The following is a 27,398-nucleotide window of genomic DNA, read 5'->3' on the forward strand; positions in this document are numbered from 1 at the left end:
CAGTCACTCTAGCCAGCTGCGTAGGGCCACCCCAGTTGGTCCAAGGCCCCAAGCCCACACCAGCTCCAGTCGACCTGCCAGGGTGGCCTCAGCAGTGCACTCCAGGACCCTCCTGGCTTATACCCAGTCAAGGCCCAGCCATCCTTCCATGGTAGCCTTGGTGCAGGACAACCCGGGACCCTATGGACTGCACCTGTTCCCACTCCAGCTCTAGACAGCCTACCAGGGCAGCATCTCCTCCACAGCCAGCTGTTTCTCCACGGTGGCCCAGGGAGTGACTCAGAACTCCCCAGCCCATGTACGCTCCAGCTCTAGCCGTCTCACCAGGGCAGCTCCAGCACAGAGTATTTGGGAACCCTGGGCCCATACCCCCTCCAGCTCCAGCCATCTCACCAGGACAGCCTTGGTGCATTTTGCCCCGGGAAACTTCCCCTCATCCCACTCCATCTTCAGCTGTATAGCCAAAGCCACTAGGCACATGCAACCTACACAGGTTACACTAACTCACAGAAACAGACATATGAAGTCAACAAACTAAGGACACCAAGGATTATATTCCAAACAAAAGAAAGTGAAACAAATCCCAGAAAAATAAAACAGTAATGAAATAGGTAAGTAATTTAACTGATAGAGTTCAAAATAATGGTCATATTCACTGAACTAAGAAGAATGGAAGAATACAGTGAGAACTTGAAGAGTTAGAAAATTTAAGTACCAAATAGAAGTCACAGAGCTGAATAACAATTTAAGAAAAATACAATATAAGCCATCAGCAGCAGATTAGATGATAGAGAACAGATCAATAATCTAGAAGATAGAATAGTGGAAATCACCCCATCAGAATAGCAAGTAGAAAACAAAAAGGAGAACAGTATATAAGGGACCTCTGGTACAACATCAAGTGATGAACATTCACATTATAGTGGTCCCATAAGGAGAAGAGGGAAGAAAGGGGCAGAAAACTTATTTAAAGAAATAATGGTTGACTACAGAAGCCGGAAGCATGGGGCTAAGCATTTCCTGAGCCAAGGGCTGCCTATCGCTCCAAGGCCTTGGAGATATAAAGATGAAAAAACTCCTGATTCTTGAGTGGTGCACAGTCCAATAGAGAATTAGACACAAGAAGAAATAGGGCACATGCATGAAAGAACGTATAATACCATGGATGCATTTACAAGGAGAATCTTCTGGCCAGAGTTTAGGAGGATGTAGCAATTCATCTCGCCCCGGCCACTAACACATTTCAGAGGAGACCCAGGTTGAAAAAAGCCCGGATCCCGGAGCTGGGACGGAGAACCATCCTGAACACCCACGGAATCAGCCTGAGACGCAGGAAGATGCATCTGGATCTCTACAAATGAACATTTCCAGCGCTGAGTATTGAGGTACGAAGCGGGGAGCTGTGAAACCACACGCAGATATCGGAAGATAAACGGAAGGGGGAGGGAGCCGCCGCGTTCGGGCTCTGGGAAGCGGTAGCCACCTGCACGGGGGAGCGGGCGGACCGGCACCCGGGAGAGAGCAGACTGAGACCGTGAGCCGGGGAACGCACGCGACCAGTCCGAAAACCGGAGCTTCGAAGCACTCACTGGAACCGGACTAAAACCAGGAGCTCAGGAGCGTGTGTGTCCAAACTGAAAACCGGAGCTCCAGAGCGCACACTCGAACTAGACCGAAACTGAGAGCTCAGGAGCGCGCTGTGACCAGACTAAAAACTGGCGCTCTGGAGCGCGGGCGAACCACACTGAAACAGGGAGCTTGAGAGTGTGCGCGGGAACCGGGGCGGCTGGCGGTGTTAGAAACACAAAGGACAGAGACATGCCGGCCCTGGAAGTGAGGGCTGGGACACAGGCTGTGGGGCGCACAACTGGGATGCTGTGGGGTTTTTAGCAGCACCGACGGAAACAGAGTTAAAGTGGCCAGGAGAGCTCCGTGGAGAGCGGACTGCGATCTCTCTGTTCTGAGACAGAGGCTAGGATATGGCCACTGCTGCTCTGACTCTCCGAAGAGCCACAGCAAACCGCCAGGGAAAGCCGCCAGAGAACAAAAGCCTGGAAATACCAGCTCACATTGCGCCCATCCCCATCCCCCTCGCAAGGGACAGGGCAACTCTACCCAAACAGCATTACCTGTGTATGGGCTCGGCAGGGCCCTCCCCCAGAAGGCAGGCTGAAAAATCAAGAAGCCCACATCCCTAAGGTCCCTATAAACCAAGTGCACACTGCCTGGGTCCTGGTCAATAATTTGGGCTCTGGGCATCCCCGCAACCTCTCCTCATCAGAATAAGGAGGAGGAGAAATCCCCCCCAGCAAAGAAAAGATAATGAGTCTGTGGCCTCTGCCACAGAACTGATGGATATGGATATAACCAAATTGTCAGAAATGGAGTTCAGAGTAACAATGGTAAAGATGATGTGTAGGCTTGAAAAAACTATTAACAAAAATATCAACGGGAATATAGAATCTCTAAGGGCAGAAATGAGAGCGAATCTGGCAGAAATTAAAAATGCTATGAATCAAATGCAGTCTAAACTAGACGCTCTGACGGCCAGGGTGAATGAGGCAGAAGAACGAATTAGTGAATCAGAGGATGGGATGGTAGAAGAGAAAGTAAAAACGGAAACTTGGCTCAAAAAATCCAATCTCAAGAATGTAGATTATGGGAGATTACTGACTCAATGAAATGTTCCAATGTCAGAATCATTGGCATCCCCGAGTGGAGAAAGAGAGAGGTCTAGAAGAGATATTTGAACAAATTGTAGCTGAGAACTTCCCTAATCTGGCAAAGGAAACAAGCATTCATGTCCAAAAGGCAGAGAGGACCCCTTCCAAGGTCAGTGACAACAGACCTACACCACGTCACGTCATAGTGCATTTGCAAATATTAGATCCAAAGATACAGTATTGAAAGTGGCCAGGGGAAGAAAATACTCACGTACAGATGGAAAAATATCAGATTAACGTCAGACCTGTCTACAGAGACCTGGCAGGCTAGGAAGGGTTGGCAGGGTATTTTCAAAGCTCTATCTGAGAAGAACATGCAGCCAAGGATCCTTTATCCAGCAAGGCTGACATTCAGAATTGATGGAGAGATAAGGGCCTTCCAGGATCAGCAGAAACTGAAGGAATTTGTAAGCACCAAAGCAGCCCTACATGAGATATTTAGGGGGGTTCTATAAAAGTTAAAAGGTCCCAAGAGTGATACAGAACAGAAATTTACAATCTATAGAAACAAAGACTTCACAGGCAACATGACATCATTAAAATCATATCTCTCAATAATCACTCTCAATGTGAATGGCCTAAATGCTCCCATAAAATGTCACAGGGTTGAAGACTGGATAAAAAGACATGACCCATCCATTTGCTGTCTACAAGAGACTCATTATGAACCTAAAGATACATCCAGACTGAAAGTAAAGGGATGGAATACCATCTTTCATGCCAATGGACCTCAAAAGAAAGCTGGGGTAGCAGTTCTCATATCAGACAGATTAAATTTTAAACTAAAGACTGTAGTGAGAGATACAGAAGGACACTATATTATTCTTAAAGGATGTATCCAACAAGTGGATATGACAATTATAAATAGCTATGCCCCCCAACAGGGGTGCAGCTAGATACACAAGCCAACTCTTAACCAGAATAAAGAGACATATAGATAATAATACATTAATAGTAGGGGACCTCAACATTCCACTCTTAGCAATAGACAGATCACCTAAGCAGAAAATCAACAAAGAAACAAGATCTTTGAATGACATCTTTGAATGATTTTTGAGGACCAGATGGACCTCATAGATATATACAGAACACTACACCCAGAACAACAGAATACTCATTCTTTTCAAATGCACATGGAATGTTCTCCAGAGTAGACAATATACGGGGTCACAAAACAGGCCTCAACCTATACCAAAAGACTGAAATTATCCCCTGCATATTCTCAGACCACAATGTTTTGAAACTGAAACTCAATCACAAGGAAAAATTTGGAAGAAACTCAAACACTTGGAAACTAAGAACCATCCTGCTCAAGAACAATTGGGTAAACCAGGAAATTAAAAATCAGTTTAAACAATTTCTGGAGAACAATGAGAATGAAAACACATTGGTTCAAAACCTATAGGACACTGCAAAGGCGGTCCTAAGGGGAAAATACATAGCCATCCAAGCCTCAGTCAAAAGAATAGAAAAATCTAAAATGAAGTTTTTATATTCTCACCTCAAGAAGCTGGAGCAGAACAGAAGAACAGGCCTAACCCATGCACGAGAAGGCTGTTGATCAAGATTAGAGCAGAGATCAATGAATTAGAAACCAAGAGCACAGTAGAGCAGAGCAACAGAACTAGAAGCTGGTTCTTTGAAAGAATAAATAAGATCGATAAGCCACTGGCCAGACTTATTCAAAAGAATAGAGAAAGGACCCAAATTAATAAAATTATGAATGAAAGGGGCGAGATCATGTCCAACACCAAAGAAATAGGAAGGATCATTAGAAACTTTTATCAACAGCTTTATGCCAATAAATTAAACAACCTGGAAGAAATGGATGCCTTCCTGGAAACCTATAAACTACCAAGACTGAAACAGGAAGAAACTGATTAAACAGACCGATTAATTATGAAGAGATTGAAGCAGTGATCAAAAACCTCCCCAAAAACAAGAGTCCAGGGCCTGACGGATTCCTCGGGGAATTCTACCAAACATTCAAAGAAGAAATAATACCTATTCTCCTGAAGCTGTTTCAAAAAATAGAAACAGAAAGAAAACTACCAAACTCATTCTATGAGGCCAGTATTACCTTGATCCCCAAACCAGGCAAAGACTCCCAACAGAAAGGAGAATTACAAACCGATTTCCCTGATGAATATGGATGCCAAAATTCTCAACAAGATCATAGCTAATAGGATCCAACAGTACATTAAAAGGATTATCCATCAAGACCAAGTGGGATTCATCCCTGGGATGCAAGGGTGGTTCAACATTCGCAAATCAATCAGTGTGATAGATCATATCAACAAGAAAAGGGTCAAGAATGATATGATCCTCTCAATTGATGCAGAAAAAGCATATGACAAAATACAGCATCCTTTCCTGATTAAAACCCTTCAGAGTGTAGGGATAGAGGGTGCATTCCTCAATTTCATAAAAACCATCTATGAAAAGCCTACAGCAAATATCATTCTCAATGGGGAAAAGCTGGAAGCCTTTCCCTTAAAGATCAGGAACATGACAAGGATGCCCACTCTCGCCATTATTATTCAACATAGTACTAGAAGTCCTTGCAGCAGCAATCAGACAACAAAAAGGGATAAAAGGTATCAAATCGGCAAAGAAGAAGTCAAACTGTCTCTCTTCGCAGATGACATGATACTCTATATGGAAAACCCAAAAGAATCCACTCCCAAACTATTAGAAGTTATAGAGCAATTCAGTAATGTGGAGGGATACAAAATCAATGCTCAGAAATCAGTTGCATTTCTATACACGAATAACGAGACCAAAGAAAGAGAAATTAGGGAATCCATTCCATTTACAATAGCACCAAAAACCATACATTATCTCGGAATTAACTTAACCAGAGAGGTAAAGGATCTATATTCTAGAAACTATAGATCACTCTTGAAAGACATTGAAGAAGACACAAGAAGATGGAAAAACATTCCATGCTCATGGATCAGAAGAATCAACATAGTTAAAATGTCTATGCTACCCAGAGCAATCTACACTTTCAATGCCATCCCGATCAAAATACCAATGACATTTTTCAAAGACCTAGAACAAACCACCCTTAAGTTTGTATGGAACCAGAAAAGGCCCCGAATTGCCAAGGAATTGTTGAAAAGGAAAAACAAAGCTGGGGGCATCACGTTGCCAGATTTCAAGCTATACTACAAAGCTGTGATCACAAAGACAGCATGGTACTGGCACAAAAACAGACACATAGACCAATGGAACAGAATAGAGAACCCAGAAATGGACCCTCGGTTCTTTGGGCAACTAATCTTTGATAAAGCAGGAAAAAACATCCGGTGGGAAAAAGACAGTCTCTTCAATAAATGGTGCTGGGAAAATTGGACAGCTATATGCAAAAGAACGAAACTTGACCACTCTCGCACACCATACACAAAGATAAACTCCAAATGGATGAAAGACCTCAATGTGAGACAGGAATCCGTCAAAATCCTGGAGAACATAGGCAGCAACCTCTACGACATCAGCCACGGCAACCTTTTTCATGACACATCTCCACAGGCAAGAGAAACAAAAGATAAAATGAACCTGTGGGACTTCATCAAGATAAAAAGCTTCTGCACAGCCAAGGAAACAGTCAAAAAAACTGAGGCAGCCCACAGAATGGGAGAAGATATTTGCAAATGACACTACAGATAAAAGACTGGTATCCAAGATCTACAAAGAACGTCTCAAACTCAATACACAAGAAACAAATAAAAAAATGGGCAGAAGATATGAACACTTTTCCAATGAAGACATACAAATGGCTAACAGACACATGAAAAAAAATGTTCAAAATCGTTAGCCATCAGGGAAATTCAAATCAAAACCACCCTGAGATACCACCTTACGCCAGTTAAAATGGCAAAAATTGACAAGGCAGGAAACAACAAATGTTGGAGAGGATGTGGAGAAAGGGGATCCCTCTTACCCTGTTGGTGGGAATGCAAGTTGGTACAGCCACTCTGGAAAACAGTGTGGAGGTCCCTTAAAAAGTTAAAAATTGAGCTACCCTATGATCCAGGAATTGCACTACTGGGTATTTACCCCAAAGATACAGACATAGTGAAGAGAAGGGCAATATGCACCCCAATGTTCATAGCAGCATTGTCCACAATAGCTAAATGGTGGAAGGAGCTGAGATGCCCTTCAACAGATGACTGGATTAAGAAGATGTGGTCCATATATACAATGGAATATTACTCAGCCATCAGAAGTAACGATTACCCAACATTTGCAGCAACATGCACGGGACTGGAGGAGATTACGCTAAGTGAAATAAGTCAAGCAGAGAAAGACAATTATCATATGGTTTCACTCATTTATGGAATATAAGAAATAGGGAGATCGGTAGGAGAAGGAAGGGAAGAATGAAGGGGGGGTAAACAGAAGGGGGAATGAACCATAAGAGACTGTGGACTCTGGGAAACAAACTGAGGGCTTCAGACGGGAGGGGGGTGGGGGATTGGGATAGGCCGGTGATGGGTATTAAGGAGGGCACATATTGCATGGTGCACTGGGTGTTATATGCAAATAATAAATCATGGAGCATTACATCAAAAACTAAGGATGTACTGTATGGTGACTAACATAATAAAAAATTATTTTAAAAAAATAAATAATGATTGAAAATTTCACTAACCCGGAAAAGGAAATAAACATCCCAGCCCAAAAAAGCAGAGAAACTTCCAAAAAAGAAGAATCCAAAGAGATTCACAGGGAGACATATGACAATTACAATATCAACAATTTAAGAGAAACTCTTAAAGGCAGCAAAAGAAATACAAATTTATGTATAAGAGAAACCCTAAGACTATCAGCGTATTCTTTAGCAGAAACTCTGCAGACCAGAGAGAAGTGGCAGAATATAATAAAAGTGCTGAAAGGGAAAAACTTAAAACCAAGAATAACCTACCCAGCAAGGTTATTATTCAGAATAGGAGAGATAAAAGGTTCCCAGTACAAGCAATAGATAAAGGAGGTCATGACCACAAATCAGCCTTACAAGAAATGTTAAGGAATCTTAAGAGGAAAAGAAAAGGCCACAATAGGAAATAAGAAAAAGAGAAGTACAGGCCAGTATCTCTCATGAATATAGATGCAAAAATCCTTAACAAGGTATCAGCAAACTGAAACTGACAGTCTATTAAAAAAAAAAAAATCTTACACCATAGTCAAGCCAGATTTATTCCTAGGACGTGAAGTGGCTCAATATTCTCTCTCTCTCTCTCTCTCTCTCTCTCTCACACACACACACACACACACACTCAACATGATACATCACATCAATAAGAGAAAGGATAAACCGTATGAGCATTTCAATCGATGCCAAAAAAGTATTGGACAAAGTAAAACATCCACTTATGGTAGAAAAAAAAAACAAACAACTCTTCAAAGTAGGTCTAGAGGAAACATACCTCAACATAATAAAGGCCTTATATGCAAACCGACAACCAACAACATACTTAATGGTGAAAAACAGAGCTTTTCCCCTAAGGTCAGGAACGAGAAGGATGTCTACTCTCACCACTTTCAATCAACTTAGTACTGGAAGTCCTAGCCATAGCAATCAGATAACAAAAAAAATAAATAAAGCATCCAAACTGGCAAAGAAGAAATAAAATTGTCATCATTTGCAGATGACACAATACCGTACATAGAAAACTCAAGACCCCTAGAACTGATAGAACTACTAGAACTGATAACTGAGTCTAGTGAGGTTGCAAGATACAAAATCAATGTACAGAAATCTGTTGCATTTCTATACACTAACAATGAAACAGCAGAACGGGTAATTAAGCAAACAATCCTACTTGCAATTGCACCAGACACAAAAAAATATCTAGGAATAAACTTAACAGGTGAAAGACCTGTATTCTGAAAACTATAAAACACTGATGAAAGAAATTCAAGACGACGCAAAGAAATGAAAAGACATTCCATGCTCATGGAAGAACAAATACTGTTATAAAATGTCTGTGGCACGCAAAGCAATCTACATATTTAATGCAATTCCTATCAAAACCCCCACAGCATTTTTCACAGAACTCGAACAAATAATCCTGAAATGTGTAAGGGATCCCAAAAGACCTCAAATAGCCAAAGCAATCATGAAAAAGAAAAACAAAGCTGGAGGTATCACAGCACCAGATTTTAAGTTATATGACAAAATGGTAGTAATTAAAACTGTGCGGTACTGGCATAAGAACAGACAGATAGATCAATAGAACAGAATACAAAACTCAGAAATAAACCCACGATCACATGCTTAATTAACCTTCGACAAAAGAGGAATGAGTATACAATGGGGAAAAGTCTCTTCAGTCTTGGCAAACTGGACAGCTACATGCAAAAGAATGAAACCGTACCACTTTCTTTTGCCATTCACAAAAATAAACTTAACATGGATTAAAGACCTAAATGTGAACCACAAAACCATAAAAATCCTTGATGAGAGCATGGGACATCGGCCACAGCAACAGTTTTCTAGATAAGTCTCCTGAGGCAAGGGAAATAAAACAAAAAATAAACTATTGTGACTACATCAAAATAAAAAGCTTCTGCACAGTAAAGGAAACAACGAACAAAGGTAAGACGCAACCTATGGAATGGTAGAAGATACTTGCAAATGATGTTTCCAATAAAGGGTTAGTAACCAAAATGTATAGAACTTATCAAACTCAACAGGCAAAAGAAAAAGAAACCAATTTAAAAAATGGACAGAAGCCATGAACAGACATTTCTCCAAAGAAGACATCCAGATGGCCAACAGACACACGAAAATACGCTCATCATTTACCAGGGAAACGCAAATCAAAACTACAATGAGCTATCATCTCACACCTGTCAGAATGGGTAACATCAAAAACACAAGAAACAAGTGTTGGTGAGGATGTGGAGAAAGGGGAACCCTTGTGCACTGTTGGTGGGACTATAAAACGGTGCGGCCACTGTGGAAAACAGTATGGAGGTTCCTCAAAACATTAAAAATAGAGCTACCCTATGATGCAGCAATCACACTACTGGGGATCCACCCAAGGAATATGAAGACACTAACTTGAAGGGATACATGCACCACGATGTTTACAGCAGCATTATTTATAAGAGCCAAATTATGGAAACAGCCCAAGTGTCCATCAACAGATGAATGGATACAGAAGATATGCTATGTGTATGCGGGTGTGTGCGTGTGTGTGTGTGTGTGTGTGTGTGTATAGAATAGAATATATAGAATATATATATAAAGAATGAAGTCTTGCCATTTACAACGACGTGGATAGAACTGGAGAGCATAATGCTAAGCGAAATCAGACAGAGAAAGACAAAAATACCATATGATCTCACTCATATGTGGATTTTAAGAAATAAACCAGGACAAAAAGAGAAACCAGGAAAAAGAAACAGACTCTTGACTATAGAGAACTTATGGTTACCCGAGGGAAGGTGGGTGGGGGGATGGGTGAAATAGGTGATGGGGATTCAAGAGTACAGTTATGATGAAAAGAAAATGAAGTAATAAAAACAAATAACAAACATAGGTAAGAATGCTGAGGAAATGGGAGGCTCCATTTTCCTGATGGTGAGAGTGTGAACTGCGGCCGTCACTATCATCAATAGTAAGCAGGTTGCTAAAAAAAAATTAAAAGAAGAACTACACTATGATCCAGCAATTCTACTCCTGGGTATTTATTCTAAGAAAATGAAAACCCCCATCTGAGAAGATACACACGCACCCGTATGCTCACGGCAGCAGAGTTTATAGCAAGATATGGAAGCAACCTAAGCGACCACTAATAAATGGATAAAAAAAGGATATATACGCATATGTACATACACACACAATGGAGTACTAGTCATAAAAAAGAATGAAATCTTCCCATTTGCGACAACAGAGATGGACCTGAAGGATACTACGCTTTCATGAATTAAGTCCTACAGATATAGGTGAAATCATACGGTATTTGTCTTCATGAGTAATCTGAAAAACTAAAAACAGACTCCTAAATAAAGGAAACAAACTGTTGGTTATGGGAGGTGATATAGGGGGGTAAAATAGGTAAAGGAGATTAAGAGATGCAAATTTCCAGTTTTAAATAAGTCACAGGATGTAATGTACAGCATAAGGAATGCTGTCAGTAATATTGTATTAACTTTAGTGACAGACGGTAATAAGACTTATTGGTATTTTGCAATGAATAAATATATTCAATCAGTATGATGTGTATCTGAAATAGGGTACTGTTTGTCATTATACTTTAATAATATATATATATATGCTATGTAGAGAATATACAAAAAGAGCGTATTTTTAACTGATATTTTGGATTATACATAGAAAGGTTCTATTTTAGGTTTTATGTACGTATTTTAGGTTATACGTAAAGAGACAGAGGAGAGAAGGGAGGGAGAGAGAATAATAAAGCAAATGTGGTCAAGCGTTAACATGTATGTGTATCTGGGTAAAGAATGCATGAGAATTCTTTGTGCCTTTCTTTCAACTTCTCTGTAAGTCTGAAATTATTTCAAAATCACTTTTTCCTAAGTACTGTCCATCTAGAGTCAGTCAAGGTGCACGCTCTCCTTTCCAGAGATGTCCTTCCAAAGTGTTGAAGCCGATGAACAGGTTCCAGGAACGCAGACTTCCAACAAACCACCGAGTCTCTCGTAAGCCCCAGACATCACCTGAATGCTTATGTCCTCAGCTCCAACCCAAATGCCAGGCACTATCAGCATTTGGTGGCAGTTGCTTAGTTTAGAGCTTGTTTCTAGTCAGGAACTGGAATAACTACCATCCCATCAAACTACAGAACAGGAGAAGGTTAAAATCATGATCTATTATCAGCTTTATGGAGATGAACCAAGGTTTAAAGCCACATTTCCCCTCTTGGGAAGATGGTGGCGTGTAACTCGACTTCATGGGATACAGAGATTTAATTGAAATACTTCAACAGTCAAGGCAAGAGCACTCTGAAAAAAAGGTTCATCGCACACGGCAGGTGTTACCAAGGGAACAACCCAAGTGTTCCGCTCTGAACGTTACCCAGTTTCTGAGGCGTCCTCGGGTCCTTTCCTGTAGAGCTCCTGCCTCACGTGTACGTTCTTCCCTCTCACCGTGACGGTTATCAGGGGAAAGCCTTTCTGCAGCGTCCACGTGTTCATCATGGTTTTTACGTCAAGGCCTTCCTGCCGCCAGTGCTGATGCAGACAGGAAACAACAGATACGTGACCCCGCGCCCGACGCTAATGGAGAACCCAGGCTCGCGCTCACAGGGCTACTGCCTGTTGACAGCCCCTGCGAAGCTTTTCCTCACCCCTTCCTCTGCTCACCAGCCCCTACTCCCCTCCCTTCCCCACACTGTGTCCTGCCGTGGCGTTCCCGTCAGAGCGCTGAGTGCTGGCCTTTCCGTTCTCTACCTCTGCCTGCGCAGGTCACGGCTGAAGAGCAGGTGCTCTGCCTGGTTCTACGGGCATCCCTTGGGCTTGGCACGCTGCACCCAGCAGGCACGTGCATGAATGAAGGTAGAGAACGGAGACCAAGTGGCCACTAGCCTGTACTTCCCAAGGGCTAACATCAAGGTGGTCCACACTCAGCAAGCTCAAAAGAGGATATATTGTTTGACACTAAAAAAGCTTTAAGAATATTTAAGAGCCAGGAAAAGGATAAAATACACTACATAACAAATCTAGAAATGACCGAGTAAAGCTATCTCTAAACACCAAAAAGACCCCCAAAAAGGAAAATATGGTGAATAAACTCAGTTCAAGCTCTAGACTCAACCTCCACTGCCAATGAAAATACTCCACGAGTCCAGATAAACAGACTCACGTTGTTTTGGGACTCCAATATTATGAATTCTTTACAGCTTAGCAGTTAAAAACATGACTTCGATCGAAATTCAAACCCCCACTCTGTAATTTACCGAGCATATGCTTTTGGATTTCACATTCCCATCTGTGAAGCTCGAAGCACCCCGCTCACAGGTTCACTGTGAGAAGTAAGGGAGTCGAGTGCGTAGCAAGTGCTCGAGGACGCTCACTACCCCTATTTGTTTTCTCCACAAACGAAGAGCTATGGAAATGACCCCCATGGGCGGACTGATACAGCCCCCGTCTCCCACAAAAACAGGTCATAAAGTCGCTGCTTTCCAGACAACGAAGCTGAACAAAGCTACTCAACTCCCTTGCATAGACAGCTTCTAAGAGACACTGTAAAAAGGGTGCCCGTCAGCTACAGTTTAACCACAATCTTATGTGGAGTCACAGTGATAGAATGAAGGACCTCAGAGTTTGGCCCAGAGGTTTCCTTCAAAGAATACGGAGTAAACGTATGTGTCTCGGGGTACCACGGGCAGCTGTAAACACTTACTGAGGCTGAAGATGAATGTGGACCCCTGGAGCAAAAGCCGTCCATGCTCTGTGAGTCATCTGCAGGGCAAATCTGAAAACCAAAACCAAACATGTTATTCCCGGTTCTCTAGAAAACGCTCAGGATTCTTCTCAGAGGGATTAACGGGGTGTAGAAAAAAACCAAGCCAAAACAAAGCATGGTAATAAGCTTGGCCATCTCCAACGCAGAGATAAACGCAACCATACTCACACTTGCCATACTGTTCCACAGGTCCTCATTTCTCGTGTTTTTGTAGCTGTACTTCTGGAGATAACGTACAACACCGCTTTTAAATGCTTCGGCACTGAGATAATCCCTTAGCATATTCAGAATACAAGCTCCCTGAAAAGACAACGTAAGTAGTTGTTAGTTTAATCAGCACCTAATTTGCCACCACACCTTATTTTGGAAGAATTGTTTGAAAATGCAACTGCGGTAACGTTTTCAAAGTCTGGTGATTTGTGACACAATTAAAGAAAGTGGGTTTACAGAAATTTTTTTTTTTTTTTCAAGAAAATGGGTAAACCTGACCTGTCTAAGCAGGGGATTGAACAGGACTGTGTTCTCTTCTTAGTTCCCGGGGCCATTTTCTAACAGCAACCAAGTCTCCCCACAGGGAGATTGACCACCACGGGCCAGCTGCCATTATTCACAGATCAGTGGAGAGCGGTGCAGAACCAGCACTCGGCACCACCTCCTGCCTTCCACGGGGCCACTCTGGCGCAGCAGTGGGGAAAGGTAGCTACGGCAAGAGATGGAAGGAGAGGTACTGGTTAAGGAATGGGGGCGGGCAGGCAGCCTGGAGCAGGGAGGGCCAGAGGAACATGGGGGAAAGGGGCAAGAGAATGCCTCGACACCCTGTGTTCCTGTGTGAAGAGTCTTTTCCCCTCCACCTCCATGACTGTGGCTCCCTTCCCACACACAAAAAATAGACTCTACAGGGGTGGGTCTATTTCTGGCCTCTCTTATCTGTTCCACTGAGCTAGCCTCTGTATGTCTGTTTTTATCTCCCCTGCATAGCTGATGAACACATCGAAGAAATACTGTTCTATTACAAATAAATTGGCCAAGTACAATGATAAATGACATTATCTGCCTTGTTGGAGACAGTAGAATGGTTGGGAATGGAAAGAGAATTGGAAAAGCAGAAGCTTGACCTCACGAAGGAAGAACTAGGACGTTAGCTCCAGCTGGCATTGCTGAGGGAAATACACAGGCCCCCTGTGACCTCTGTGACTAGAATCCTTTTTTTCCCCTTGTCCAGAGAAGCCAGATAACGATTTTTATATATAATCTCCCGTTAAATGTTCGCAACCATTTCCAATTCTGTTTTTAAACCCATTGTCAAGGGCAGTATTTTGCAGTTCAACAATACCAACCACTTCCAAAGGCACTGAGAGGCAAGCTACAGGAGACAGGGCTGTTTGCCTGGTACAAAGGTGAGGCTCGATCAAGACCCGTTTGTTGAATGATAAATAAAAGGCAGAGTTCCTGGAGGCCATGAACTTTCACTTTATGACAGAGTCAACGAAAAACCGACTCGAAGATCATCTTCAGGATTACCCATCAAAGTGCAAGTGAGGCCTTGAAGAGTTAACTCCAGCCCGCAGGGGGCAGGTTGTTCCTTGTGAAGGGAAAGCCACCCCCACAATCCTACCATCTCTCCACCCAAGTCTTCAGGGGTTTGGCGTCCAACATGTACCCTTATCATCCATTTTTACCTTTTTATAAGAAACCTCATCAAACATCTCGCGAATCTGAGCAGGATTCTCCACAGCTGTGGACACAGGGTGTGACGAATTTAACGCATCCAGCTCCATCACGTCAAAACACTTGCCGAGGAAATAATCTCCCTATTGACGCAAAGACAACATCACCCATGTGATTTCTATTTTAGATAATAAACATGAAAGGACGAATGTTTGGTCTGGGGTAATAGGTTTATACTTCAGGTTTCTGGCCCAAAGCTATTCCATATTTAGAGAATCTACAACATAAAACAGAATTGCTATTGCTGAAGAGCATCCAAGAAACAAGTTTAGGTGAACATTTTAGATTTTGTTCATCTTAAATACCAATCACTTTAGAAGACCATTTTCTCTTCAAAACAAAACCATGATGCCCATAGCCAAACAGTACCGAAACAAGAAACTAAAGCGTGTAGGGATCGCAACATCTCCAATCGTCTTTTTTTTTTTTTTAAGATTTTATTTGACAGAGATAGAGACAGCCAGCGAGAGAGGGAACACAAGCAGGGGGAGTGGGAGAGGAAGAAGCAGGCTCATAGCGGAGGAGCCTGATGTGGGGCTCGATCCCATAACGCCGGGATCACACCCTGAGCTGAAGGCAGACGTTTAACCGCTGTGCCACCCAGGCGCCCCTCCAATCGTCTTGTTTTAAAGCAAAAAAATTTAGATTTAAAACCATGTGGTCAAAAAAAACAGATAACAAACTAAGTATAATCTGATTTCTTAGGGCGTATTACCCAATAGAATAGCATACACAGTTATTTTTATTAAGGGGTATGTAGAAATGGGAAAATATTTATGATCCACTGTAGTGTAACAGTTATATAGACATTCTAACTCTAAATTATGCATACAGAAAGATGAAAATGAGAAGTTAACATATGCTTAACTCAAAATTAGGGTAAAGGATTGCTTGAGGTGTTTTTGGTTTTACATAAACAAGTTTCTTTTTAACTTTAGCATGTGATTTTCACAAGTTAAACACCTGATTTTTAAAATAAACACGTAAAGGTTCCAGCATTCAGTTTGCGACTCCTGAATATAGGCTCATATATAAACAAACGTATAGTTACCTAAAGCAAATGGGGTCCTAGTTGATTCGACAAGTAGGTAACAGCAATCTGTAGTTAATAATCCTTCAGTGAGCAACCTGAAGGTTGAGGAAATCATATGCAACAGATAGGCTGTCATTATTTCTATTTCTTTGATATTAAAGGAGGATAAGACTTCACTTCCTAACAATCAAAGATTCGAAAATAAGCGATCTGGTTTGGAAATAAGCCTTTGTGATACCTTTAAAGTTCACTACCATTTTGGGAACCGGATTCCTATCTCAAATATCAAGGAGTTAATAGGTCTATGAATTCTATCACTGAGGATCAGTAAGCATTTTCCAGCAACGCTGAATAAAACAACAGATCAACCTCTTAAAAGTAAGTAAATACTTACAACTTTCAGTTCAGGATGAGTCACACTGACGGACACAAACTCCATAAACTTGGCAAATCCCTCTTTTAACCAAAGATCATTCCACCATTCCATGGTGACGAGGTTCCCAAACCACTAAACGGAAAACAGGTTATTTACACATTTCTAGGGAGACTGAATTATCCACACAGCTATAAACATAAGGCGTTCAGGAGAAAAGGTTCCACATGTGTGATGCCAGTATACGCGCAACATTTATAGAATACTTGACCAAAGTAAAAAGAAAAACCTTTCCATGTTCATTTTAACACGTGGCACCTAACGCTTTAAAAGAAATCTCATTTTTACTTTGCCTTTTTTCCATAGGAAAAGAATCGATCCAATTCATATCTGAATATGAATAGTCTCTTCTGTCCCATAAAACCAACACAGACGTAGCTTCACCACAATTTTTAAAAGCATGATTAACTTTGTGTACCTGGTGGGCGAGTTCATGCGACACCGTCATCGTAATGCCAAGCTTATCCGACGCAGAAGACTTCTCAGCGTCAAACAAGAGAATAGATTCTCTGTATGTGGTCAGTCCCCAGTTTTCCATAGCACCGCTCTCAAAGTCAGGAATGGCAGCAAGATCTTGGGAAGGACACAAAAATCTGTTACCCGGCTCTAAACAAGACATTGCCCATACACATTTTCAGAACGGATGGGCGTCGGGATCCTAAGGAAAGCCAGGCCGGTTGTGCAGAATCCCATTCTAGGCTAGAAGAACCTTTCACAACCGAGAAAAAGAGGTTCTGTGATTCACAGAATTGCTCTACTGCTGCATGACAAAGTCAGATGTGGGCCTCGGGCCTCCCGACTTCCCTTCTAGCTGTTGGACAATGAGCTTGGGGATTGAATACTCTTAACAATTTCCTCAATATTCCACTAGACTTAGGATGCCCCAGGCTCCCATACACCTAAAATCTCAAACACACGATGGTCTTAAGAGCTCATTTAAGAAGGAAAATGCAGATTTTCTTTACACTGTATGAATTTGTTAAGAAAAATTTACTGAGCACCCTCTATATTCCTGCCAAACATGTGCCAGTCATGAACAGAAGAAATGCAGCTTCTGCCCTCTGCTGTCTGCCCACTAATCCAGCCGGGTTTATCTTTAAAGTCAGAAGACAAAATGATCACCACGACCTGAGCCTCAGAACCTAATCAAGACCTGCTTCTGCTCTAATCAGAAACTGCCTGTTTCGATTAGGGGTGAGAAGGATCAGCCTGACGGCTGACACCTGCCAGAGTTCAAGGACTCGAAGGGCTACCGAGACAACCACGGGAGCGCCAGTTAGGAAGATATAAACCACAGCTGACGTCATTAAATGCCTCATTTTGCAAAAACTGTGCAAAATCTTTACCTTGTTTGGGTAAGGGATATGGAATCCTGAAATAATCCTCGTAAAATTCTAGAAGAGTCACTGCGGTATCCAGGGCATAATCTGCCTGATGTATCTTGTCAGGCACAGCATATATGGAAACCTGAAAAAAAAGGGAAAGATTGTTACGCTCTTCAAAGGCTATTGTGGCTTCTCTCCACAACTGTATGGAAGATGAACATTAAAGGCTTCATTTTCTGCAATATGGTTGCCGATTAAGAAAAGTAGCAGTTCTATTTCTTGTCTCAGTGCTGTTTCTGATCCACTCCCCTTCTGAAAACTACAACGTGCAGGATAACATATATGAAAATGTCTTTTTAAATGTTATGACATAGTGGGAAAGTAAAGAACACGGAGACACCAAAAATGAAGTCACAGTAGGACCCTCCGTAGACAGTGGAAGACTGCAGCCTGCTTTTGTCCTGAGGACGCTAACCTAAGACAGCTGGATTTCAGTTTTCATAGGATGGACGGTGTCAGGGGATAGGAGAGTGCGTCCAGACCCTGCCCACAGTGGGAAGCCCAACAGAAGACGCACACGCAGACGGTTGGACCTGAAGCACCACACCCCCTTGTTAGAAGGGTGAACTAAACGTAGCCACCCCCTCCTTCCTCAAGGAGACTGCCAGGGGGGAAAAGGTCTTATTCAAGTCTTGGTGCTCTATGGGGGAGGTTGAGGGAAGTCCCAAGGCAACCAGGAAAAGCTAATAATCTTCATGCTGGTTAGCAGCTGGGCTCACACGAAACAGGCGGCTCAAAAATCCGAAGCCAATAGGTGGAATTAAAGTGGGGCGTGTGTTTGTAAGCGCTCCCAGTCACCGGACAGGAGCAAACAAATTCTCTCTGGAAGAATCCACCTTCAACTCAGTAGTGCAAGTTCAATAGACACACAGGAACTCGACATTGTAGCAAGAACCAGCAGAAACAACAAGCCACAGCACCAGACACACGAAGACTTCAGATAGGACAGTTACTAGAATACATAAAACGTATGCTTCATATGTTTAAGAAAATAAAAGGCCTAAAAATACTAATATGTAAAAGGAGTTCTGGGCCCCCAATCCAATGTGTGTGTGGGGGGGGGTTAACCCCTCACCTCTAAGCAGTTCTGCAGTAGCGCCTGGATGTCCCACAATTCAACTGGATTCTGACACTACCCAGAGTCAGCACCAGATCCCACAACATAAAGGTTGAGTCTTACAAAACTGCCCCCACTTGCACTTCAGATGATATTCACAAGTCCAGGTTACCATCTGTCCTTCTGACCAATCGGCTACAGTTTGCTAGTTGCCACGACCACCGCTTTAGGTTGGATTAATTTGCAAGAGCAGCTCACAAAACGAGAGAAATCTTTTACTCACGATAAAAGGATAGGACTCGGGAACAGCCAGATGGAAGATACGCAGGGGACAAGGTACAGGAAAAGGCAAAGAGCGGCCATACCATCTCCTGCAGGACACTCTTGCCGAATCCCCACACTCGCACGCACCCGGAAGCTCTCTGAAACGTCCTTTTGGGTTTTTATGGAGGCTTCATTACACAGGCACGAGCGATCAGGTCATTAGCCCTTGGCAACCGAACTCTAACTCCAGCCCTTCTCCACTCCCAGGAGGTCAAAGGGGCGGGACTGAAAGTTCCAACCCTCTGGTCACATGGCTGGTTCTCGGGCAACAAGCCCCCCTCCTTAGGTTACCTACGTGCTTTCCACCAGTCATATCATTAACTTAACTAGAGGCACCTTTCTAGCTATCATTAGAAAATTCCTAGCGTTTTAGGAGCTCCATGCTAGGGACCAGGACAAAGACTATATATATATATTTCTTATTATAAAGTACAATAGTACAGCATGGAAGAGACATTATGAAAAAAATCTTTCATAAAGGATTCACCAAAGTGGGCAATTCAAAAGGTGAGTGTTTTTTGATGATAGTTTCACTGTATTTAGATTGGTCCCTACATCCAAGTCCCAAGCACCCCCTTCAAATCTCCAGGTAAGTAGAAAGATCTCTACAAGAATAAAAACCACTAGAAGAAACAAAAGATTATTCATCAGAGAAGTCCGATCTATTCAGGCCTCAGCGAAAATCAGCACAAATAAATGAGGTATTTTCAAATTAAAGCCCTCCTCTCCAAGGAAAAAAAAAAAAAAAGTTTGCATTCGGAGCCCAGCATCCAGTTGAATAGGTTGTTCACTACACAACGGTACCCAGAAAAGGGGCAAGTAGTGCTTGAAACAAGATATTTTCTCTAATATTCCAGTATTTACTGGCACAAAAGCTCTCCCCAGAGCCATGTAATACCGTAAGCCGACTACTCTATTTTACTTCCTTCTCAAGGCTAGAAATCCTCTGTTCAGATAGTCAATGACATTTACTTCCAAACTGTAGAAAATGATAGCCAGAAACAACTTCAGAAACCCCAGCAGGATCTAGTCCAACTTACACATTTTAAGGAAGTATCAACTAAGTTCCAAAGGGAGCAGGGCCAAGGTCAGAAACCCAGCTCACAGTGGAGCCAGGCCCCTGTCCCAGGCCAGGCCTCTCCACACGCTTTTGTAATTAGAATCTTATTGTAAATACCAGCATCTGTGACAAGAGGGTGCCAACCAACCCGAGACTCAGGGGTGTGCCCAAAGTGTGGGACTCCCGGTTTTAAACCAGGACAGTCTCAGGCAGACGCGGACCAGTTGGTCACCCTATGTGACAATCTGACCATCCCAGGGCTCACCTTGACTCCGCTCTTGGTCATCTTGCTAATAGACTTAAAGTCTGAGATAATGAAGGCCACGAGGTAGGTGCTCATCTTCACAGTAACAGCAAAATGGTCTTCGAGGAGTCCTTCGGCGACAGTCACAGACTTAACCTAAAATCAGAATAACTGAAGTCATCAAATATTCCAATTCTCCAATACACTGAAAATAGTTGATAAAGAGGAATTTCCTAACCACCAGACATAATATTCAAAGTATATAGCACAACATTTGTCCAATTATTTTAAAATTTCTCTTTCCAATATCTGATTGTAATTTCAATAGTAAGGCCATTCTAGTCAAATTTTTTTAATGAGATATAATGCACATACCACAAAATTCACCATTTTAAAGTATACAGTTCCATGTTTTTTTTAATTATATTCACGGAGTTGCACAACTATTGTCACTAAATTTCCTTTCAATGCCCCAGATGGTTGCAAACCGGCCCATATTTGGTACATGAGGATTGATAATACGGATGGGATGAAACAAAACTGAGATCGTTGGTTTTGCCAAGATATAGACCACCTGACCTTAAATACAGGTATAAGAATTATCTGGAAACACACTGTCTAGTTTGGTTTCTATGGTGGGCAAATATGTAACCATGTACAACTTAAAAAGAGCTTCTATTTTCCTACAAAATTGAAAGAAACCCATGCCTGGGCCTGACACAGCCAAGCTTTCTCCAAACTCAGATTTGCTTCACTGGAATCTGATTTAGGTGCAATGAGGGAGCCGCCTTGCAATTGGGTGGGGGTGGTGGAAGTACAGTCTAAGAGGTCTGCTCCCCAAAAGGAAAGTCTAATAGGCCAGGCAACACCAAGCACTGGGGCAGGGCCCTAGAGAAGGAGAACGAGAAGAGAACAAGCCTGGCGAATTCCATGTTAACACATGCATTTGCCCTGGAATCTTATTTCCACCTCTATTTCTGTGCCCTCATCCTTCTTTGGAATACCCACCAACCAGTTCTGGTGTCTGCTGGTCACTCTGTGCTCCCCTGACTCTGATAGCTGACCTAGGTTTACTCTTGAAAAACTCTAACTTACCTTTTCTTTTTAAATGCCTTCTACCCACCCCTAATCAAAATTTTGATTCCTGAAGTTGTACTATTTATTAGGAAAGTAAGCTAATTAATTCAACTTTAAATGGGATGAAATTCTGCCTGCTGTCCATACACTTCACTGTTCCCATGGTGTATTTGCTTTTCCAGCCACCAAAAAGATCCTTGGAGACTACATGGTCCTTCCCCTGAACTCTGGGTCGGCAGCCTGACATCAGGCTAGTCTTATAAGATTTTTGCCAGTGCAAGGGCTTTCCTGTCCAAGAGGCCAGATCACATTAGAGATTTTCCTTTCCTTAACAAGTGTGTCCTGGATATCCATGGATTTAGGCTCCAGCATCTTTGTGAAGGCTTAGGAGCTCCCAGTTTTCACCCTGCAAACCTACGAGGTTCTCCACCAATCTTTTTTTGGTCAGCCGTTAGTCTCCGCCTTGATTTCATCCGTCCCTGTTCTTTATTCTCCCAAAGCTGTGATTGATTCTCTAATCAGAGAACTCACAATCCCAGGAGCAATGTCATAATATTGGGGGATGGAACAATCACTGGAACAAGCATGTTCTCTATCTCAAATTTGTATCAGGAAAACAGCATAATTGTGTCCTGTTTTTTCATCTACAAACATCTTAGTTGGTAGAGATTTGCTGTAGAGCACTTTTCACGGAGCATGGCTCTCTGAGGGGGGCCTGTGATAATCTTGTTTGCGGAAAGGATTTGTAAGGAATTCAGTGTTGGGGTGGGGGTGGGGGGGCTGGGGGTCCGTAGAGTTTTAAGGGTTGCAAGGTACCGTCCTAGAGACTGGCTGTGGCTCCCAGAGTCCCACGCTAAGATTTTGCCTCCCAGGTCAGCACAGGGTTGAGCTGGGGCACCCTTTAAGCCTCTGGGCAAAGTCTGTCCCACCTGAGTCTCCTGCACAGTGAGCTCTCTGAACGGAGCCTGTGCGCTTCCGGAGTTGGGCTGCATCTGGTGCAGCTGAGAGCCCAGCAGGTGAGTTTTTCTGAGCCGCCAGAATCATCGGTCAGCGTACTGAGCAGTTTCATGCATTTGGCACGGCCACTTTCTCGCCACTTTTGAAAATCAGATGGAACGCTCTCCACATTTGCTTTGGAACTGGGGGATGATAGTGTCTTTACAGTGAACTCAGCTACCTATCGCTACGTACCTTTTGTATCATAATATTCTGAAAAGATTACTTTTTCTCTGTCGGCCCAATTGTGTGGATATAGTTACAAATCATATACTTACCATTAGTATATCCTATATAGAAATTAGAAAAAATAACTATATACTAGAAATATAAGCCTTCTTTGACAAAGTGTGCCCTTGAAAAGATCGTATGAGAAAATGAAGGGGAAACTGCTTTGCGAAGGGCACTCTCATTTAAACTGGACCTGAGTCCCTACAGTCTCCCTCCTGTCACCTGGAATGCCACCCGGACTGAAATCGTACATATTTTTAGGGACAATTTTTTCTCTACAGATAAATTACTGCTTGAAACAAAGCACAGGCTGGAAATGAAGAAAGAAAAGTTAGCTGTCAGCCGATAGAACAAATAACACAGGTGGCCTGCATATTAACTGCCACTGGGCTAACTCAAGTCACGCGTATCAACGGCTTTTTCCTGTGAGCAGATATACAGGAGTTCAGGCTCACCAGCGGCATATTGGAGATGGCGAGGTGTCTTGGCTCCCTTCTGATCTTGACTGAAAAATTCGCTTTGAAGGCGGGTTCATCAAAGCAGGGAAACGCCATTCTCGCTGCAGTGGGTTCAAAGTGTGTTGATGCAAGCACTCTGAAATTATGGCAAGTGAAATAAAAGCTCAACATAAAGCAAAGGGAGTCCAAAAGAGATGTGTGTTTGGTGTTTAATTCCTAGCGATACCATAAGACAATGGATTTCACTACTAAAAAAAAATCTTTCATATAACAGAAGTTATAAACTAAGTAAAAAGACAAGTAAAAAACTGGGAAAATGGATTGAAGGCTATTTGACAAAGGATTAATAGCCCTGACAGATAATAAACACTTAAAAACGAGTAAGACTATACCAGCCACCAAGAGGAATGGCAGGTACAGGTCATAAACAGGCAATTTCCAGAAGAAGAACGTACAAATAGTCAATAAACATATCAAAGCATTGCTCATCTTCCTTAACAATCAATGAAATGTAAGTTAAAGGGACATAACTGTTGGCTTTGGGCTCTACAAAGACGGACCATATACAGTATTGGCCACAGATGAGAAATATGGCAAGGGATAGCAAAAGATTGTAGACCCTTTAACTTAGCAGTTTTATGTCCAGGCATTTATTCTAAAGAAATGGTTTACAAAGGTACTGCTGTTGCTGAAAAGGTGGAAACAACCTAATCTCCATTGATGGGGTATTAGTTAAACCAATGCACATATATTTTAACAAACTCATTAAAATAACGTATAGTGATAGACATCCATGTGAAACATCTCCTCAACATATTAAAATAAGATCCCTTATAAGATGGAAAATACAACATAGCTCCATTTATATAATGTATATCCGTATCCAGAGAGAAGTCTGAAAGGATGATCCCCAAAATAAAAGTAGTAGTTACCTAATTTAGGGGCGGTGATAGGGACAAAATTTATTTTTTTAAAAATTCTTTTTGGTAGCATTAGACTTTTTTTTTTAACCTCAAAAGAATAATATGGAATCAGAAAAATAAGTGAATATAATCTACTAGCAAATAAAATTTGATTTTAAAATTCAGCATAGGGGCACCTGGGTGGCCAGGGTTAAGTGTCTGCCTTCGTCTCAGGTCATGATCCCGGAGTCCTGGGATCGAGTCCCGCATCGGGCTCCCCGCTCCGTGGGGAGTCTGCTTCTCCCTCTCCGTCCACCCCTCTACCCCCTGCTCCATTTCTCTCTCACTCTCTCTCTCTCTCAAATAAATAAATTTTAAAAATAATAAAATTCAGTATAAATTCTCCCAAAATAGATCCCCTCCTTAAAAACAGAGCAAAAGCAAGGCAGATGAGGGTCTTTAAAAAAAGCTTTACCTATGAAAAAACTGTTTCTTCTAATAGGCCGTATGGGATAAATTGCATCCTCCAAAAATATGTGGAAGTCTTAACCCCTTATATCTGTGAATGTGACTTTACTTGGAAATAGGGTCTTTGCAGATGTCATCAAATGAAGATGAGGCCATGAGGGTTGGGCCCTAGTCCAAGAGGACTAGTGTCCTGATAAGAAGAGGAAAATTTGGGGAATGGCCACGTGATGACAGAAGCAGAGTCCAGAATGACGTCGGTAGTAGGCAAGGAAAACCAACAATCGATGGCCACCACAAACTAGAAAGAGGGAAGGGAGGATTCTTCGCAGAGAGTCAGAGAGAGCCTGGCCCTGCTGGTACCTTGATTTCGGACCGCCGGCCTCCAGGACTGTGAGAGCATAAATCCCTGCGGGTTTAAGCCACGCAGGTTACGGTGCTTCGTTACAGCAGCCCTAGGAAACTAATACCAGGCCAGGAGAATTAAGAATGTTTTATATACAAGAAATCTAATTAGATAAACAGGTACTTTGACAGAGCTGAAGGAAAGAAATCTGATTAAAACAGAACGAAAAAATGAGATCCGAAAAACAAAGAAAAGAATCTATCGGCTATTTTTAGCTCTAAAATTGAAATGCAAAATCAAAACGTTCAACAATCAAGGGAGATATAAGAAATAATCCGTATGAAATAATACATTTAGTATGGGCAGCACTTGAAGTTTAAAAAAAAAAATAGAGAAAAGTACCTCACTTCGCCTTCCTTGGTTCTGTAGGTGCTTTTATAAAATCCTTGCAAGTGCTCAGAAAGATGGCCAGCGTAGTCGATGACGACGACATACGGAAGCCCAACAACCAGAGGCTCGGGGGCCAGAAGTGCGATCTGCTCATGAGCCGGGTATTCCAGGACGGTCAATGGTTCTGCAGACAGCCTCTCCCCGTCTCTCTTCTTGAGGGTGGCCTTAGATATTTGCAGGCGGTGACTGTGCAGGATGATGGTACTAGTAGGCTGGCTGGCTGTGATTTCGATTTCCGTGGTTCCCTCGAAAGTCAGAGTGGTGAGATTTGCATGGATCAGGAGATCATAATGAACCGGGATGATGTGCTCAGGAAGCCGCATTTTCTCCCAAGGGAATGGAGTCCCATTACTAGCTTTTGGAGACATAGCGTCACTGCTCTGACACCAGGAACGAGTTGACACAGTTAAGAGAATCAACAGCGAGGACGGTAGAAACAGCATGGTTGCCAGTGGCCATTTGATGGACAGAGATATCATCTTCTTGCTTAAACTCCCTAGTGGCACAAATGTATAAAAGGCCCCCCCCAAAAAAATTGAGTCACTAAGATATTATCAAGACATCATAATTTCACAATGTATCTACCCAGGATTAACCGATATAGATACAAACTTTCAAAAGTTCCAGGTCTTTACCTGAAAATAAAATGACCTCCCCTACGTGATTGAGTCACAGAAGAAAGAAGTTACTGGTTGGAACAATCTTCACACCTATTAAAAAGTACCATTTGGCTTTCCAAGTTTAAACGAACTCTATTTGTCAGGGTTCTTGGTTGAAAGCAATAGAACGAGCTCACAAGTAGCTCACCAAAAGGGTCACAAGTTGTCTGGCATTTGGGAAACCAGCCACACGCAACAGGCGCAGACAGGCAGCCAGCAACGTATGAGAGAAAGTGACCAGGGGCCGCTGCCCGCCCACACTGCGCCCTGCAGGAAGCCGCCCTACTGCCAAGAGAGCACATGCTGGACACTGTCACAGCCACTGCCCATGTGAGGTCCCCACCGCCCCTGCTACTTGACAGGACTTCTTTCAGCCGACGTAAGGTATCCACACTACCAGTCAGGGAGGTGGGAAAAGCCAGAATCTGGACTTCCCAGCTTCTGCAGTAAGGGACAGGTCTGGCTCCCCACCAAGCTGACAAAGTAGAGAATTCCTAACATACAGGAGGCATAGGCAGGAGACACAGACGCTGAGTAGCAAGCGATGGGGGAAGGCAGGTAGCCATCAACAGTAACCCTTAATTAACAGCGGTGTCTTTGTCAATCATGCCAAAAGTTCATCTAATATGTATTTAGCCAGGAATGACTGAAAGGGTTAATGGTGATTTTCACACCGTTTGTGACAAACACAACAGGCTCCTGGATTCTTTCTCTCTTACAATTACCCAACCAATACATGTTGAACGCCTGCCACATACCAGGCGGTGTGCTGAGTACTGGGTGGGATATGATAATACACGAGACATAAATCCCACAGTCCAGGACTTCAAAATCTGGAAAGGCAGAAAACATTCAGACACAAACGATAGAATGCAACAGAGAAGTGCGGAGCATTTTAAGAATAATAATAACAGAGAGTGCTGGGGGAGAAGGGGGGAGTGACATCAGCTGCACAGAGACTCTGGGGTGCCTTCATGCAGGCCTGGCACCAGTGCATGGCTTGGAAGGATGGGGAGGATTTGGAAATGAAGGGAGGGCATTAAAGACACTGCAGGTGGAGCAAACCGGGGCAGGAGTGAAAGCACGGAGGGAGAAAGCAGATGCCTGGCTGAACCCCATGAGCACGGAGCAATCAATCTGGACGGAGAATGATTATTCACAAGGCAGGGATGGGGTGACGCCAAGATTATGCTCAAAGCCTGCTGGGAGTCATGCTGCCGACTATATTTGGCACTTTATTTTGAAGGTCTTAGGACAAAAGGAATGTGAATTATGAGACAGTTGGCAACCATGGCTGAGAACGGAGTACATTTCTCTCTTGGACGAAGACATCTCTCTAATGGGTGTTTGCCAGGACTCATCTGTGAGATGAGTCCAGGTAAT

The 27,398-nt window shown here is 42.7% G+C and overlaps 1 protein-coding gene across 4 annotated transcripts in view; it reads right to left on the reverse strand.

Annotated features, from left to right (window-relative positions):
- Window positions 1-27,398, reverse strand: part of ERAP1 (endoplasmic reticulum aminopeptidase 1) — a 46,139-nt gene that overhangs the window by 14,442 nt on the left and 4,299 nt on the right. For all 4 annotated transcript variants that reach the window (XM_057307232.1, XM_026498579.4, XM_026498580.4 and 1 more), the window contains exons 2-11: window positions 25,309-25,852; window positions 23,191-23,329; window positions 20,453-20,587; window positions 17,708-17,828; window positions 16,780-16,934; window positions 16,323-16,436; window positions 14,847-14,978; window positions 13,336-13,467; window positions 13,105-13,176; window positions 11,779-11,933 (exon numbers count right to left, since the gene is read on the reverse strand). In XM_057307232.1, the coding sequence (XP_057163215.1) occupies window positions 11,779-11,933; window positions 13,105-13,176; window positions 13,336-13,467; window positions 14,847-14,978; window positions 16,323-16,436; window positions 16,780-16,934; window positions 17,708-17,828; window positions 20,453-20,587; window positions 23,191-23,329; window positions 25,309-25,852 (1,699 nt within the window). The remainder of the gene's footprint in view (window positions 1-11,778; window positions 11,934-13,104; window positions 13,177-13,335; window positions 13,468-14,846; window positions 14,979-16,322; window positions 16,437-16,779; window positions 16,935-17,707; window positions 17,829-20,452; window positions 20,588-23,190; window positions 23,330-25,308; window positions 25,853-27,398) is intronic.

This window comes from Ursus arctos, unplaced genomic scaffold (assembly GCF_023065955.2).
Source record: "Ursus arctos isolate Adak ecotype North America unplaced genomic scaffold, UrsArc2.0 scaffold_5, whole genome shotgun sequence".
NCBI lineage: Eukaryota > Metazoa > Chordata > Mammalia > Carnivora > Ursidae > Ursus > Ursus arctos.